We start from the raw sequence: 16,891 nt of genomic DNA, 5'->3' as shown, positions 1-16,891 counted from the left end.
GAAACACGGCAATAGAGTAAACCGTGATTTGGAGTATATCGTAAATATCGAAAGATCCGCTTTACTGCAACCCAATGCACCCAACCAGGATTGTGGCTATAGCGGCTAACAATGCCAACTGCCGTTGAAATATCCGGTCGTGTATGAGTGGATGCATAATTAAGGCTGCCAACGGCATTACCATACGGAATCTTCTTCATTAACTCAATCTCACTCTCTTGTGTGGGACACTGATCCAGGCTAAGCTTGATTTTTGGATCTAGAGGAGTGCTAACTGGTGACGAATTTGCCATTCCATATCGATGCAGCATATCTTCAATGTATTTTCGCTGAGAAAGAATTAGTGTACCAGCTGATCTATCATAAGTAACTTCGATTCCTAAATAATAGGTTAATTGACCCATATCAGTCATTTCAAATCTTCTGCGAAGTTTTGATTTAACTTGTTCCAGTCTATGCGCTCTGTCTGCCATGATGATGAAATCATCAACATAAACTACCAGGATAACTAAGCCATCGGAAGACGACTCGTTTTTGTAGACGCACCAATCAGAGTTCAAACGGGTAAACCCTTCATCTGATAGAGCACTGGTTAGTTTGTCGTTCCAGCAGCGAGGAGCTTGCTTTAGACCATAGAGACTTCGACGAAGAAGACAAACGCATCCCTCCTGTTCTTCAAAACCAGGTGGTTGCTTCATGTAAATAGTTTCAGATAATTCACCATTCAGGAAGGCAGTTTTAACATCCATTTGATGAATGAACATTCTGCGCTGGACGGCTATATTTAATACCAGTCGAATGGAGCTAGCTCGTGCCACGGGTGCAAACGTTTCGTTATAGTCATACCCGGGTCTTTGAGCAAAGCCTTGCGCCACTAAACGGGCTTTATATCGAGCAATGGTACCGTCCGAACGCTTTTTCACACGAAACACCCAACGTGAGCCAATTGGTGTTGCGCCGGGGGGTAGATCGGACGCAGGGACCAAACTCCAGGTGCTGTGTTGATGTAGTGACGCTAACTCGTCACGGCAGGCTTCCATCCATTTGTCAGCATCAGGACGAGAACGCGCGTCATGAATCGTTTGAGGATCGGACATCACAAGATCAACAGCATTTGCTTTTTCAAGAACACGGTCGGCTTGCTTAAAGATTGGTATGACAATGCGAAAGTTGGACTGAAGGTGTGACGGACAAGGGTGATTCTCATACCGCAGTACATCAGAGTTATCAGAGACATCGTGCACTGGACTATTGGCTCGAGCTTCTTGGATACTCTGAATTGTAGAAGTCTCAGTGGTTGGATAGTCATCAGCAGGATGCCCCAAGCCGGTAGAGGCGTCGGCAGGAAGCCTAATGAGATCCTTATATAATCGAGTCTCATCAAACGTAGCATTTCGCGATACTAATAATTTTCGTGTCTCTGGATCATACAATCGATAAGCCGACTGCTCATTTGGATAGCCGACAAAGACAGCAACTTTTGTCTTATTGTCAAGCTTGTGTCGGTCAGTGACTAGATAATGAGCAAGACAGCCAAATATTCGAAGCTTTGAAACGCTGGGTTTGCGGTTAAACCAACGCTCATAGGGACTGCGACTTCCAGTGGTAGTGCTTGGACTGATGTTGCGGAGATGTGTCGCCAAAAGGACAGATAAACTCCAGAACTTTGACGGCATACCAGCCTGAGCACGCATGCTTCGTTCTTTGTCAAGTAACGTGCGATTCATGCGTTCAGCAACACCGTTTTGCGACGAAGTATCCCGCAGGGTACGACGTAACTTGATGCCATGCTCCCGACAAAATGTCACAAATTCACTGGACTCATATATACCACCGTATTTACCACCGTTGTCACTTTGAAGTTCACGGAGTTTCCGCCCAGTATGCCGTTCAGCAGCGGCAAGAAATATGCGAAATTTGGCAAGGACTTCTGCTTTGCGACGGAGCAAGTAAACAAAGCAGATTGACGTTGCATCATCGATAAAAGTAACAAAGTACTTAAAGCCGTCAATAGATTCAACAGGAAGAACGCAAACATCAGAATGAACCCGATCAAGAGGGTGTTCGCAGCGACTTGTGCGAGAAAGAAAAGGTTGAGCATGTGCCTTCCCGTGTTGACAAGCGTCGCAGAAGTGTAGTGGTGTGTCACTAAAATTTAGTCCTGTTGCCATTTGTTGACGTCGCATCTTGTTTAGGTTCTGTTCGCCAAGGTGGCCGAGACGTGCATGCCAAAGATTAATATCTGTGGTGGCATTTGTACTGGCATACGTAGCTTTAATGGATTTGGCAGAACGAGACGCTGCACAATGAAGGTACATCAGTCTATCCTGAACGAAACAGGTTCCGATGCATTTGCCGTCTTTAAGAAGACGAAAACGATTTTCTCGAATACCAACGTCAATCCCTTTTTCACCCAGTGAATAACTGCTCAGAAGGTTTTTTCTCAATGTCGGAATATACAGAACATTCTGTAACATAAGATGATTTGGCACGCCATTATTTGAGGGGTGGAGACGGAGAAGAACATCGCCAGATCCAATGACTTTTCCATCGGTGTCTTCACCACCAAAATCAACTTGTGCAGACCACTTTTTGAATGTGCGAAAAGACGTAATATCATTGCACATGTGGTGAGTCGCACCAGTGTCCAGGAGCCAAAGGTGTCTTTGACGAGACGTAGAAACAGAAGAGTAAGCATTAAACGACATTCCATTACTATAAGCACTAGTTACATCATCAGGTTCTTCATCACTCCAGAGTAATTGTTCGTCGTCATATTCATTGACGTTGGAGAGCCTGGTTTGTGCGGGAGTATCAGTCCCCAATGTTACTGACTGCTTGGTGGCTGACGCAGAAGTCCCAACAACTTTCGAAGTGGGCTTATCGGCCATTTTGGTGGGGTTTGACAACCCACACACAGCAGCAACAAACTCAGGATCCAATTCACACGAGAAGGCCGTGACCTTCTGGTTTTTCTCGGAGTTGTTCTTGATAGTAGCAACGTTGGCTTTCTGTTGCATACCTTGTACCTGCCGAAGCTGGTACTTCTTGATGCGACAGTCTTTTGCTTCATGGTATCTCTGGCCGCAGTGCGTACACTGAAGACCTTTCTTAGCCAACCTCTGGTTCTTTCGTCCCTGGAATTTCTTCCATTTGTTTGAAGAAGATTTTTGATGATTGTGTGACTCCTGGCTAACTGACACATTGTAGGCTGCATCAGTTGAACCTTCCGTCAAGGCCTCGCGCTGAAGTCGGAAATGGGTAAGAGCCTTAAAGACGTCACCCACCGGCATATTCGGATTGGAGAGAAGGGAAGGAAGTGCATCACTGTAGAAGGAGGTCAGTGAGCGGAGAAAGACCTCGACAAACATGGGCTCGTCGACAGTTTGTCCGGCCACATTCAACTGATCTCTGATGTGAGACAGTTGTTGAAAATGTGCTTCGAGGGTCATGTCCATTCCCATCTTGGTCGAGTATAGCTTGCACATTAATCTAGGCTTTGATGCCGCCCAGATCATGGCAAACTGGTCCTCTAGCGCTCGCCAAACATCACTAGCCTTAGTCGCTGTGAGATGGATCTTCTGGTATGCACTCTCCATGTTGATTAACAAGCATGAGAGTGCATTGTTGTTCTTCTTCAGCTTTTCTTCAGAGAGATTAGCAACTGTCTCCGTATATTCCAGAGCTTCAGCTAGTTGGAAAGCACGAAGATGGAGGAGCACGCTTTGCTTCCAGGAGAGGTAATTGTCCTCTCCCTTCAGCTTGGGAAAATCTCCGTAATAGCCAGACTTAGAGAAGAGAACTTGATTTGTTGTTGCCATATCGCCAGGGCTCATAACCTGAAAAAAATAATTGGCGCGATAGTGTAAGGCACAGTGAAAGGTAAGTTCGACTAGAACTTATTTGAAAGGGGTTGTTGGATATCCGTAGTTATGATTGCTTGATCAACTAACTATCGTATCCAAGGTAATTATGATCTATATATATACTGTGTAAACGTATGATTTGTGTCTAATCCTCAACAAGAAGTGATTCTTCACATGAGGTTACTCTAAATTTCTCATGTGAAGATAGTCTACTCAACTTAGGTAAAATCCCTCAGACTATTCTTCTTTTAGGAGGATCAGCTCATATGTCATACGTAATTGTGAGACAATCTCATAAGAAAATTGCTCATGTGTCATACGACAACCCTTGATGAAGTAACGCGAGCAGGACTATAACGTCAAGTTTCTCGTTGGGTACGGGCTATTATCCTTAGTAACGATAATACCTTTGATCGTACCTGAGTGACGTGTGCATAAGCAATATTTAGCTTTGGTGGCTGAGCTCATAAGACCACTTCCGCACTTCGCACTCTTACTATCAACTCTCATGACGTGTCCTCCTCCTTTTAGTATTACTCCATATACCTTAGCATGAACTTTATAGCTTACACATTTTACTTAGCTTATTCTGAAGTTATAGTTGCTTTTTCAACATGTCAGAGGAGGTTAATGAGGAGTCAGATTGTAATACCTCGTCACACCGTCACCTTGTCAGGAACCGCTCCTGAGGGTTTCGTACCTTCGTTCCTGTCTCGGCGCTTGGCGCTCCACCGAGGGAGGCCCCACCGAGGCTCCACCTAGGCTCCACCGACTCGAGGCCGACACGTCGTCCGCGGATATGTAAAGTTTTGCTTATTTGTTTTGTAATCATTTAGTGCTTATTGGTTGGAGAGGCTCGGACCGGGCCGAGGGAGGAGTAATAAGAAACGCTCGTTCCCCGTCCGAGTCCTCATTGATAATATTCTAAAATATATCGTTACAAGCCATCCAGCTCCACGTAACATATAGTGCAATTCCCGTCGACCCTTACACACCTCGTCACATTGGGTTAGAGGTCGCCTCCTCACACTGGAGGCGGCGCGCCTCCCCGGCTCCTGAGTCTCAAGGATACTATGTAATATTAAAATGTATATATAGAGAATGGAAAGGAGGAGTCGGGCCTGGCAGGCTTCAATAAATATTGAAGGACAGTAAAAAGCTACCATACAACTTCCCCCACCCTTTTTTGTGCTTACGCCTCTCTTAGTGCGGCGCACACACAGATGCAGAAGAAGAAACGGCAGCAATGATCTTGGGTTGCTGAATTGTTGGTATTGTGGACTTAACTGTCGCCGCAACGGTTGGCCCATGGCGCAGTACCTGCGATGCAACCGTGTTTTGCCTGCTAGTATATACTCCTCGCTCTGATTATTACTTTAATTAAGTAATTTACCCCGACATGTGATAACTAATAAGCATGGTGATCCAGCAATCATGGCCATGCATTTTATTGACCAGATAGAGCAGGATCAGTTTGTCAGATCATATTGTTCGGTCCGTCGCTCGCCTTCCATTGAGAATCTGAGACGTCTCTTGAGCTCCTCTCCCGAACGCCAGCGAATTAGGGTGAATTCTATCAGACCTGGAAGTTTAGCAGTCACCTAGCTAGTGTGTGCGAGGGCTGCACGGCGGCACCTCAGTGATCGGAAATTCCCTACGGAACCCTCGCTATCCGATTAGCCACTCTGTCGGGACGGCCCGATACAAGCTGTTAAGCCGTGGAGTTTACGGGCTGGCTGCGTCTGGGTACTCCTTGGCCATATCCGTCCAGATGGGTCATTACAGATACTTCCCCAACTGGGTGTGCCACCGGAACAAACAACTGACTTCGTATATGTTACGCCCGAGACGGGTTCTCATTACTTTCTCTTTAGGGATATGATAAGCATGTAAGAAAAGTCGGGCAGAACTTGATAATCTTCGTATGTACGCTTACATGCAAGATCTGTTAGCTTAATTGAAATAGGACAATTACGTTAGAGTCAGCTCCTTGGCCCTATACGGTAACAGCTGCACGGCTCATGAAATTTCGTAAGCGCTCTGGCGCAAGGAGAGGTCAGTGAGCTTGTACCGCTAGACGGGGGATCTCTAGCTCTGTACCGTCCTTAGTGCCCTGTGCTTTTCATAGTCCCATGTAGTCATTGGGCGCTGATAAGGCGAACGTCCTGATAAGGAGTCATGGCGATTACATGCCCTATGTCGGTCCTCCGTCCACAGCTGTCAGGAGTCTCGCATTGCGACAATCCCACTTACTAACATGAACACATGGCCGTTCCTCTATTTTCCCTTTGATATCGGAGATCTATGTCAATTTGCTGCTCTGAAAGAAAAGAGTACGCTGCCAAATCTTTAGAAAAATTAGCGTGCCAAGGCGTGTCTGATAAAGGATCGAAAACTTTCGATCATTTGTCGGCACACACAAACCAAGCCCATGCTTTGCTTTGACCAATTACAGTGCGTGAATCTATGCGCCAATCGATTCATCCATATATTATTGTTTACTAATTGGTGAACGATGCACGCCATGAGAAAGCCAATTCCGAGTACTGCAGGTCTGCAGCCAGCAGAACCCTACGAAGAAGGTTCGAGTGTTGCCATTTAAGGCTAAAGCTAACCTTAAAGATTAAGGTTTCACATGACATCAGCGAAATCGTGTGAATTACGAGACCAAATTTACGGAAATCCTACGAGGAAACTGAGTAGGGGTAAAAATGATTGCTAAACCTCTAATAGATTTTGAATTTAGCAAAGGAAGTTCATGGAGAGTAAACCAATCATTCCGCTTTGGGACTAGCGTAAATAGCCGTCGGTACCCATCCGCCGAGAGTCAGTACCTCTGCTATAGCGCTAGAGCTATTCCCATAGATCCTGACCCTGACCCTGGCGATGGCACCAGCGGCCTGCCTGGGCCCGTAGGATATTGCTAGATGATTCCAGTCCAATAAATTATATAGGTCATAGTACCTTATGCATAATAATTGACGGGAGGCTTATCTTCTGCGTTCATTTACGGCGGCTAGTTAGCCGGATGGCATACGAAACAGGGCCGGTTGCACCACACGCCAACTTGAGCTGGTCCAGCGCAGCATCAAGTCCATCCGTAGAAAGGTCTGGAAACCCGGCCGCTGAAAAGGAATAGTGCAGCCTAGCATCGTCGAATTCAGAGTGCGAGCGTGAAACTGACAATAACAACAAATGTCTACCCTTGCCCTACGCCAAAACGCGTATACACATGTGCATTAATTAGCGCATTGATCATGTTATGATCCACAAACGCGTTACGTACAAGCCACTTCGTCACGCTGAAAAATTGGGGTTTACTCGAGACTTTATTTGACCTAAAGACTTGAGATTGACGTAGATTCATATTCTGGCCTGATCTATATCGATCTGCCACCTATTCTACGTGTTCTACGCAATAAATATTTTCTTTGATCTTTAGAAGTTAGATCGAAATCGAGAGGTTTATGAGATGGTAGTGGGCCAGTCGGATTCGTCGACTTTCAAGTTCGACTTTTCTGGGATCAATGTGAGTTTTCCGCAATAGTATTCTTTTGGCAAACTTTCGATGAACTAATCCAAAACCATTATAGTGGTCCAATGACGATCCAGTATCTATTGTTAACGCGTATCGAGAAGCTCTGAAGAGACAAGAGCAGCAAAAGAAACGGAGGCTTCTGGAGAGTCAAATTGTTACGAATGCCAACAGGTATATACGCCCCCAGTCCCACGTTTCCAGCGATAATATGAATATACTAATCTATTATGTACTATTTTTAGGGAATTGGGTTCTGTTGAGTCATCAGCGACGATCTCGCCCACCATTCCGAGTGCGAGTGGAAGCATCAGAGATCAAGACTTCACCTCTAATCGCGGCATCAACGTCAAGAACGGCAATATCAACAGAAACGATGAGATTATACTGCCAAGTATTATTGGCTCACAAGTGTCTGAGGTATATTCAAATAACTCCTAGTTGCTACAAGTATGTCCTCTCGGAACGAGATGATCTAACTACGACAGCAATCTCGAAAGCGGTCGGCCATAGAATCACCTGAAGAAAGACGCAGAGATGTCAGATCTTCTCTCTATGTATTGTGGAACTCACGAAATGTCCCAAGAAGACTCTTGCAGAACAATCGACGGAATGTTCGGAAGCACGCACCGCCTTCTTATTTCGCTCAATTACGTCGTCCTGGCGACAAAGCTGCGGCTGTGACGTCTGTGAATTCTGCAGGCGAGATTGACCAGAACAATTCAAGTCAGGCGTCAACGGGGTCGGTGACTCTTCCTGGAAGAACGCAGGCTCATGCAACGTCCGACTCCAGCTCATTATTTTCGCAGTCGACAGTCGGACTTTCAGAAATTCTAGAGCAATCCTTAAGACCTCTATATGTGGATAGTATTACGCAGACAGATACTGCTCTAGATGAGGCTGTTAGCGACAGAAAGAGGCGCTTGGAAGTTTCCGATGTCACGCCCGACCGCAAAAAGCGGCCTGGGTTTTTTTCGGCCGATTTCGAAGACAGCGATGGCGAACTTAAGGAGATTGAAGTTGAAGAGCCCTTTCTTAAGAAGCGGCGACTGTTTGCGAATGATGGTGTCACATTAGCGAGCAGTCCCGCATTTTATAGGAGTACATTTGAACTTGATGGTCCTGGCCTACATATATCACCGAGAAAATCCGGCACAGATGAATCCAATATCGCAAGGCGGCGGTTAGAGTTGGAGCGAGAAGAGCGAGAGCAACAACAGAGAGAGAAAGAAGAGCGTCTAGAGAGGGAACGACAAGAGAAAGAAGTTGAATTTGAACGGCAACGGAATGAACTTGAGGAAGAGCGGAAGCGGCAGCAGCTGAAGCAGAAGGAGTTGGAGGAGAAAGAAAGACAGTTGAAGAAGGAGCTTTTGAAAAAGGAACAGCAATTAGCTGAGCCGTCCACTTCTACTCCTTCCTTGACGCCGTTTGGTGACAGTGGAGCGAAAGCTGGATTCACAATGGGTGGTACAATTGCAACACCCCCGACCACGCAAGCAATTAGTTCGGATAAGCCATCCTTCGCTTTTGGTTTGTCGACGACTACCTCTAACGACAAGACAACAACATCCGCTGACTCACTACCAGGCTTTTCTTTCTCGTCTGGTTCAGGAGCGACAGACACTGCAGGATACGCCGCTACAAAGACAAACGGCGACACGAAGGAGGACCCGAGCACTTTATCGTCAACCCCGGCTCCTAAGTTCCAGTTTGGTGCCAAATCATCAATGGCTACAACTGGATTACCGTTTCAGTTTGGATCGTCATCTACCACACCTTCTTCCTCTGCAACTGCAGTACCCCCCATTGTTGTCGGTACACAGGCAGCGTCGTCCGCTCCGTCGATCGGCTTCTCGTTCGGTGCAACATCTGGTCCATCTAGTACTTCTACTTTGTCGTTGTCGACCAAGCGTTCTGGATCTGCGGAAGTGCCTTCGACATCTTTATCTGGAATTGGAAAGACATCTGCCGTGGAATTTTCCTTCGGCAAAGCGAGTACAGTTTCAAGTGCACCCATGATATCTACTCCGTCTTCTGGATCGTCTCTGCCTGGGTTTGCTCTCACTAGCAATGCTTCTACCACAGTCGCTTCCACACCTTCACATGGCCAGCCACTTTCGTCGGCAACTACGACCGAAGCGATAGCAGCTCCATCATTTTCATTTGGCTCATCCGCAGCACCTCCAGCCGTACCGGGTTTAACCAGGTCGGCACCGGGGGCTTCATCGCTATCTACCTCAGAAACTAGTGCGCAATCTTTTAACTTTGGTGCTGGATCTACCAGCGCTCCAAATCCATCGGCAGTTTTTGGGTTCAGTGTGGCCACAACAGCTACTCCTACTTTCGGATCCACTACTGCTTCCAGTACTCCGGCTCCGCCATCGACTCCTTCGTTCAACTTTGCACCTAGTACAGCAAATCCAGCCAGTATATTTGGGTTTGGAAGTGCTCAAGGCACGGCTATGCCTGCGCATATGACTTCGAATGGTATGACTTCGTCAACTCCAAATATGTTCGCCTCCCCTGCTCCATCAGGCACACCTCCGCCAGGTAGAAAGCTGGCACCCATGAGAGGGCGGTTACGACGACGCTAGACCGTTGTGGGTAGTTTTGCATAGGTATTATATTCTTGTAGATTATTTATTTTATTGTGTATGGAAATGAGTATCGGATATAGTCTGTATGTTTACTATATGAACCGGTTGTATAGACTTCGACGAATGAGTTTATGTGTATTTTATGGCGTTGTATGATCTTGAAGGTATCAAGTTTTGATTGTCATAAGTTAATCGAATAGTAAGTCTCCCAGTTGCTGTGCAGCTTTTATTCATTCGTCGTCGTCTCCAGAGCTGTCCCCTGACCAGCCAAATTCGTATTCGGCGGTCAGATTATCCAATTGATCTTTCAGTTCTTCTCGTTCGTCGCCACGCACATACCGAGAGACGAAGTCCTTCATGTCGGCCAGTTGATACTTTGTAAATGAAGTGCTATACAACGCTGAATACAAAGGTCCTGCCTCTGGAAAGTAGGATGGATAAGAGGAAGGCGTTGGATAGCCCAGCGAAATTAGTCGCCTAAGTCGAATCGCCTGTCAGTCTATGGTGCCATGGAAATTGAGAAAAAATCATACCGGTCTACAAATCCGCCTTCATTTTGCACATCCGTGGCTTTCGCGTACTCCTCCCAAATCTGTTCCATGCTGCCGTTACTGCCTCGACGGTCTCGAACGATGCCGAACTTAGAAAACACATGACCTAGTCGGGACTTCGCTGCCCTCGACTGTGAGAGCTTGTCTTGGTGCCCATTATTTACACTATTTGTTCCGCCTAGTTGCAAAATCGCGTGTCCAACCGCCAATTCTATCCCGCTGACAATATTACGAGATCCAAAAGACGTGACCTCAGATACTAGGTTGTCCATCGAGACTCTCGACTCAGACTCTTGTAGACGTGTCGGCAGCGTTAAGGATTCAAACGCCGCATTCAGCAAGCCAGTGTATTGCCATAAACTGCTAGGATCAAATCCATCATCTGCAGAGAAGAAGCTTTGTAATGCGGTCGTATCTGGCTTGAGACATAGAGGGACGTAGGCGGTTGATAATGCATTTAGAGCTGCGACCGTTTGTATCCTGGAGTATTGGTTTACCTACCATCAACATTAGGCACCATTTCCTAAACTTTGTATAAACAGCAGAACATACCCGGTCCAAAATAGCATTGTCTTCCAGACCCCATAGTAGAATTGTGCTTTTGGGAATGTACTCATCGCGCAACTCGCTCAAAGCTTCCGCTGTAAAACCTCCCCAAGCGGAATCAATGTCTGTAACAACGTTCACGCCGCCTAATAAATCGCATTCTTCGAGAAGCGCTCTGAAATGTGTTTCCAGGACATGTTCGCCTGCGCTGCCCTCGTTATTTCGGTTATGGAATTCACTTACCCCTATATCGTAGCCTCTAAATTCTCTCGCCTTGCCTACAGAGCCATGGACACCTGCAGTTGGCGAACCTAAACCGCCGCTGCCTCTTGCACGCCCTTTTGGAGCATCTATAGGATGATATTCCCAACTTGAAAGCTGCAAGAGTGACCTTGGGTGGTGAAAAATGTTGCAGTAGTCTGACCAGTACAATGTTGTTGAAGGAGTTAGCTTTGGAATGTGTTTCGCTTTCTATATAGCACGGCTTAGCACACCTTTCTGAAACTGCATCGACGCTAATTACCTGATCCAACGACTCTATGTAGGCACCTTTTGGGACTCGTGGCTCTTCGATTCGAACAACATCTCTAGCGTCGTTAGATTACGATGGCAGAGGTATTTATACATCATACCCAGGCGTTAAGCTTTCCGGCTCGTTTCCATACAGCACGTTGTATTTCGTCAACGACCCAAATCCGCCTGGAAATAGCTGGATCAGACTTGTTCTACCACCAACAATCTAAGATATGTTGGTACCTTTCAGATCCCAGAGCAAGCACCGAGGAGTAAACGTCTCCGTGCTTCCGTCTGCTGCAAGACCACTACGAAAGGTAACGTTATGATCAACTGGACTTATAGTGTCATCGTATGTGAAATAGCTTTCTTGAGCATTGAAAAAATGCGTAGAAAGATGATTTGCTGTTGCTGAGAATGAAAGATGAAGAATTTCTCTCATGTTGGCTAACTCCTGTGACTGCACCAATGTCAATCTAATAAACACAAACTGATATATTCGATTGAAATTCACCTCAACTTCTTCCCTTGACTGTCGAGAGGTCGCTTCGAGAACACATGAAACACAATTATCCGGATGATTGCGTGAAGGGCATCTGCGATGCTACTGAGGACCACATCGGGCTCTACTCCAGACCTAACCCTATGAGCCAGTTTAAACGTCGTGAAAGGTTAACTTTCACTTTTAACTCCCCTGCCTAGTCCTTAGGGTTAGGTGTTTAGCGAGATGCTGAAAGCGTAGACATTCAAAACTGTGAACCAAGACCTGATGAAACAATGCCAAAATATTCAATTACCAAAACCGAGCAGTAATTAATATAAGTTAAATGTAATATACAACGCTAATTAAAATACTCCAATTCATAAGCTCTTGTTCCACTTTTCGACACAGCTGCCACTACAAAAGTCACGCCGAACTACCAAATTGTCAATTCCAACAACGCCATTCCACCATTCGTATGCATATGCAACTTCTTTAACCATAAACGCTCCACATTGTCCACATGCATTTTTGTATAAGTTCATTTTAGTTGCAAGATTAACCAACTCCAAAATATTCATCGGCAAGTTCCACTTGCTGATTTCTTTTTCTGTTGCCCGGTATCGCGACAAAATGCGCAAACACAGCTCTGACAGCCTCGCAGTAGCTGAATTAGATTCAATTTCTGCAGACGATGCAAGGGCCAAATACGGCGAAGCGCCAGATTTTGCATCACGTAATGCAGCGTTATCTGGCAGTAATCGAAAAGGGTTCGGGTGCACCGTAAGCACATGCAGCTGCTTTAGCTGCAAAATCTGTGCAGGTAGATACTGCAGTTCGTTACCGCCCAAAGACAGGTTTTGGAGATTTCGTAAACGGTATATTGCATTTGGAATCGCAGACAGTCGGTTGTTCCTTAATGAGAGTACAGTAATATTTTCAACGGTAAATAAGCTTGGCGAAATTTCGGAAATATAGTTATTCGATAGGTAAACTTCAACATCTTGTCTAAGTGGTCCAGCATCTTGATGTCCGGCGAAGCCCAATTCTAGTGCCACGAGATTCCTCAGGTCACCAATCTCATCTGGGACTTTATCCAGATTTAAGCCATCTAAATCTATACTTCTCATTCCATCCTCAAGTGCTAGGCGAATGCGATCCGAAGCACAATCCGAAGGCCTGTCGACTATAACGAAGGAAGAGCTTCGGCCCGATAGAGCAGACGTGGTCCTACTCGCACTCAAACGAGGCTGTGGCTCCAAGAGACCGTTGAACGTCCGAGAAGAGGTAGTTGAGATAAAAGACCGATTTAATTCGTCCTTAGGAGGAGAAGACGGTAGTGCTACCCATTCGTCATCGTTGACGATGTCGGACGTGAGCTGCATGCGCTTGTAACCCTTAAGCCTATGATGTGTCTGAGAGTCATTTCCACAGTCACTATCGTCTGCATCTGTACTAGCTGGCTCTATATATGAGTCGGACGTTGGATAGTCGCGCTTGCGGTTGATCGTCGACAGCGCGATCTCATCGAGTGGACGCGACTGATTATGGGAATATGGCAGAAGAGGCTTTGCTGCATTCGACATTTCAAAGAACCTTAAACCTAATAGATATTAGAACCAATCACACAAGCTATAAACGGAAAATGAATGTACCGACAAGTACTTGGCTCGATATGTCCCGCGCAGTCTAGAGAACTGTGGTACGACGCCTCCAGGCTGTTAAGTTGGCGTGCGCTAGGTCGCATGCCCAAAAGTCGCGTTCTGTTGACAAGTCCCCGATGCAGCACGTGACCAATTTTCTGTAATGTCGAGTCACGTATCGTATCACCTGGCGACGCGTCTCGACCACTTCCCTAAGCATTCGGCATATAGTCAACCTCTATGGACATGGTTATCCTTTTCTGTGGTTGATGTAATAAGTCTGCTAGATGAAACATGTCATCTAGGAAAAGGAGAGCCTCTTCCTCACCCGTGTCTGAATGGGATAAATACTACGACAACGCGAGCGGAAGTGGGGACGAGCAGCTTGATGACGCGGAAGTCGAGATTGTCTTTAACGAGAGCCAGACAGATGAGCCAGGAGAAGATCTAGACGATGACGATGAGGAGTGTCGTTATAAGCCTAAAAGTACAACTATTCGGTTAGGAACCTATACTGCTGGACCGTTAGATCCCATGACAGGACAGAGAGGAGCACTACCTATTTCTGATGATGCCAGGTCCATAATGTTGAATTACGATGATGAGAGCTCAATCCCTGAAGATGGAATGTCGTATTTAAGATTTGTGAGGTCAGTCTATTAATGCTCATCGTCGTTGATGGTGACTTGCTCTAATAAATGACTAGACGAGAAGCAGAGGCCAGACCGAGTTTCGTATCATCGAGACGCAGCAGGTCAGACAGGGAATGTGCTACCACAGATGTTCAGAATCCGAGAGAACCGCAGCCAGTGTCTGACCATCCTATCACAAAGGAGTGGCATCGCTATATTATGAGCCAATATAAGTTCTCCCGGTCCGTGCTGGAAGCCTCATACGAAGCCATGCCTGTTATAATACAACGTTCTGAACTTCCTGATAGTCTAGCCAGTTGGAGAGAATTTATTCAATCGTCAGATCATCCGCCTACAATGCAGCTGTTATCTGTTTTAGAACAAGAAGATATTTTCAGGCTCTTTAAATATTTCCAACGCTGGATAACACCTAACATATCACTGTCTATGTCTCGGTGGCTTTTTGCGCTGTTGGTTCGTACATCAGATATTGTACCTGGTAATGAGATTTCGATACTACGACAACTAAGTCAAAAGTGCTTGGAAGTGAAGAGGGAGTCAAAGGTAATCTTGTCCAATCCTCAGTGCTGGGCGTATGACTAATTATGTTATAGGAATTAACCAATATTTCTCGTGCGACTGTTGACATGGTTGTATCCATCGTTTCAGAGTTCTTTTCTCAAAAGGATTTGGCAGCCTATTTGTTCTAGCTGCTCGTTGGTAGCATCCGTGTACATCAATATATCCTCCATTATAAAATCTTGAAACTACTATTACATGCTAAATGCAATTATTATACACTATATCAACAGCATAGTATTTACTGTTGTTGCCTCTTTCGCCGTTGTGCTTCTTCGGGCGTCAAGGCTGTTCCATCAGAATCAAATAAGTCGCTTCGAGCACTAGCTAGCCTCTTAATGTTGGATGTGACATCACTGAAGGCAAGATTCGAAATGGCATTGCGTGCGTCGATCTTTGCCTTTTCTTCTTTCCAACGTGGGTGCAATTGCTCAATCCGCATATGCTCCTGGAATTCAGATGACGGAATCTGTTGATGACAAAGTGGGCATTCCTGCATGATAATTTTACTCGCCTTCTGTGTGCTTCGTCGTGTACTACCTTGCGGTAAAACCCTTATACTTTGCAAACCGGGATTCAGGGCAGCGGCTTCTGCTTGGCGTTGCCTTCTCAATCCTTCTTGTCGTTCCCTAATTCGTTGTTCCTCCTCTGATTCCTCTAGAGCTGGGGACGGCGACACAGCGGCACGCGGCGCCGGAATCTCCAGCATCTCCTCTTCCACAAGAGGTGCTGTCTCACTCTCTATACGCGATGCATCGTTAAATAACGACATCATCTGTTTCTGCTCCAAAGAAGCATGCTCAAGCTCTGATAAAGACATAGGAGGTGGTAGTTCAACGCCATCATCAGCCGAAGTAAATTCAATCGTCTCTACGACGACAAAGTCGTGCCAGTCAATCTGGGCGTACGCAACTAGGTGAAGTCAGTGCCAGTAGTTTGCAATGATAAGGGTCTAACTCACTTCGTTCGGCCTCAGCTTCTTCCGCAGCTTTCTGCGTCTCCGCCTCCTGATGCTTCTGCCAATCCGCCCTTTGTTGGGCTTTCTCTATCACGTGGAATTTATTCTTAAGATTCTCCTTCCATCTGTCACTCAGATATCTCGGAGGATTCAATACTTTCCTATACTGCTCGACTAGCTTTGTGAAATATTGGTAAAATGAGTGATTGGGCCGCAAAAAGTCGAATTGATAGTTTCGCTCCTCTCTTTGCGACAGCATATTAGAGAACGACTTTCCATTCTTGGCGGTAAATAGTGCAGTTAACCGCAGAATATCCAAATCTTGCGCAGATATTGGCGGTATGGAAGCAGCGAATTCGAACGCTGGTAATTGGACAGGTCCCTTGGGTTTCTCGACTTTCTGCAACTCTGGCTCCTTCGCGTCGACTTGTGCAATGCCATATCCAGCTCTGTTCTCCCTACGCTCATCTAGTCGCCACTCATAGAATGGGTAGTATGGGTCCGCTGGGTTTAGGAAACTAAACCGCGTATTATTCTTTTCGCTATCCCTGATGCGGGTTTCAAACTATTTGACGTCAGATTTAATCTCAACACGGTTCGAAACGAAAAGCACATACGGCTGCACCATTCCGATACACATATCCGGCAGTTTTCTCAATAATTTCTAAATAATTCCTGTGTCAGCCGGTTTACAACAGTCGGAACTTTGTATAGGTCGCTTACCTCTAATATCTGGTGGTGGAATAATGATACCCACCGGAGCAGATATCTGAGCATGAGAAAGTTGCGGTGTAGTACCGTTTCGCTGAATATTGGACTCTGCCATGACTAATGTCAAGTAGATTTAACAACCAATTACAAACTCGTCTGGAATCAAAATCCCTAGAAATGTCAAACGCGCAAGTATTCTAGTCACGTTCAAGGTCGTATTTGGCTTGGAGTCAGGTGGTTAGGGTACTTAAGGAAAGAACCGCAGCAAGATTGAGGCAG

General features: G+C 45.9%; 5 protein-coding genes across 5 annotated transcripts; 2 read left to right on the top strand and 3 right to left on the bottom strand.

The window, feature by feature from the left end:
* Positions 1–7,338: 7,338 nt before the first annotated feature.
* Positions 7,339–10,111, top strand: POJ06DRAFT_289693 (uncharacterized protein; the record flags this gene model as incomplete). The annotated part of the gene is made up of 4 exons (XM_056190320.1): positions 7,339–7,395; positions 7,460–7,575; positions 7,647–7,821; positions 7,890–10,111. 4 exons carry the CDS (start codon positions 7,339–7,341, stop codon positions 9,993–9,995), a joined length of 2,454 nt encoding a protein of 817 aa, XP_056044658.1. The 3' UTR covers positions 9,996–10,111.
* POJ06DRAFT_90916 (Misato segment II tubulin-like domain-containing protein) lies at positions 10,112–12,250 on the bottom strand. Its single transcript, XM_056191746.1, has 6 exons — positions 11,852–12,250; positions 11,728–11,794; positions 11,619–11,682; positions 11,102–11,566; positions 10,532–11,046; positions 10,112–10,475 (listed from the first exon to the last, which is right to left on the bottom strand). Exons 1-6 carry the CDS (start codon positions 12,048–12,050, stop codon positions 10,229–10,231), a joined length of 1,557 nt encoding a protein of 518 aa, XP_056044657.1. The 5' UTR covers positions 12,051–12,250; the 3' UTR covers positions 10,112–10,228.
* A 125-nt stretch (positions 12,251–12,375) lies between these two features.
* POJ06DRAFT_295051 (uncharacterized protein) lies at positions 12,376–13,810 on the bottom strand. The gene is made up of 2 exons (XM_056190495.1): positions 13,745–13,810; positions 12,376–13,692 (listed from the first exon to the last, which is right to left on the bottom strand). Exon 2 carries the CDS (start codon positions 13,673–13,675, stop codon positions 12,470–12,472), a length of 1,206 nt encoding a protein of 401 aa, XP_056044656.1. The 5' UTR covers positions 13,676–13,692; positions 13,745–13,810; the 3' UTR covers positions 12,376–12,469.
* A 99-nt stretch (positions 13,811–13,909) lies between these two features.
* POJ06DRAFT_250755 (survival motor neuron interacting protein 1-domain-containing protein) lies at positions 13,910–15,138 on the top strand. The gene is made up of 3 exons (XM_056187327.1): positions 13,910–14,382; positions 14,439–14,928; positions 14,979–15,138. Exons 1-3 carry the CDS (start codon positions 14,027–14,029, stop codon positions 15,072–15,074), a joined length of 942 nt encoding a protein of 313 aa, XP_056044655.1. The 5' UTR covers positions 13,910–14,026; the 3' UTR covers positions 15,075–15,138.
* On the bottom strand, positions 15,139–16,847 carry POJ06DRAFT_250752 (Pre-mRNA splicing factor PRP21 like protein-domain-containing protein). Its single transcript, XM_056187326.1, has 4 exons — positions 16,625–16,847; positions 16,519–16,565; positions 15,905–16,466; positions 15,139–15,855 (listed from the first exon to the last, which is right to left on the bottom strand). Exons 1-4 carry the CDS (start codon positions 16,725–16,727, stop codon positions 15,185–15,187), a joined length of 1,383 nt encoding a protein of 460 aa, XP_056044654.1. The 5' UTR covers positions 16,728–16,847; the 3' UTR covers positions 15,139–15,184.
* Positions 16,848–16,891: the final 44 nt, after the last annotated feature.

This window comes from Lipomyces tetrasporus (assembly GCF_029532465.1).
Source record: "Lipomyces tetrasporus strain NRRL Y-64009 chromosome Unknown POJ06scaffold_4, whole genome shotgun sequence".
NCBI lineage: Eukaryota > Fungi > Ascomycota > Lipomycetes > Lipomycetales > Lipomycetaceae > Lipomyces > Lipomyces tetrasporus.
This window is presented reverse-complemented; position numbering and strand designations above follow the sequence as displayed.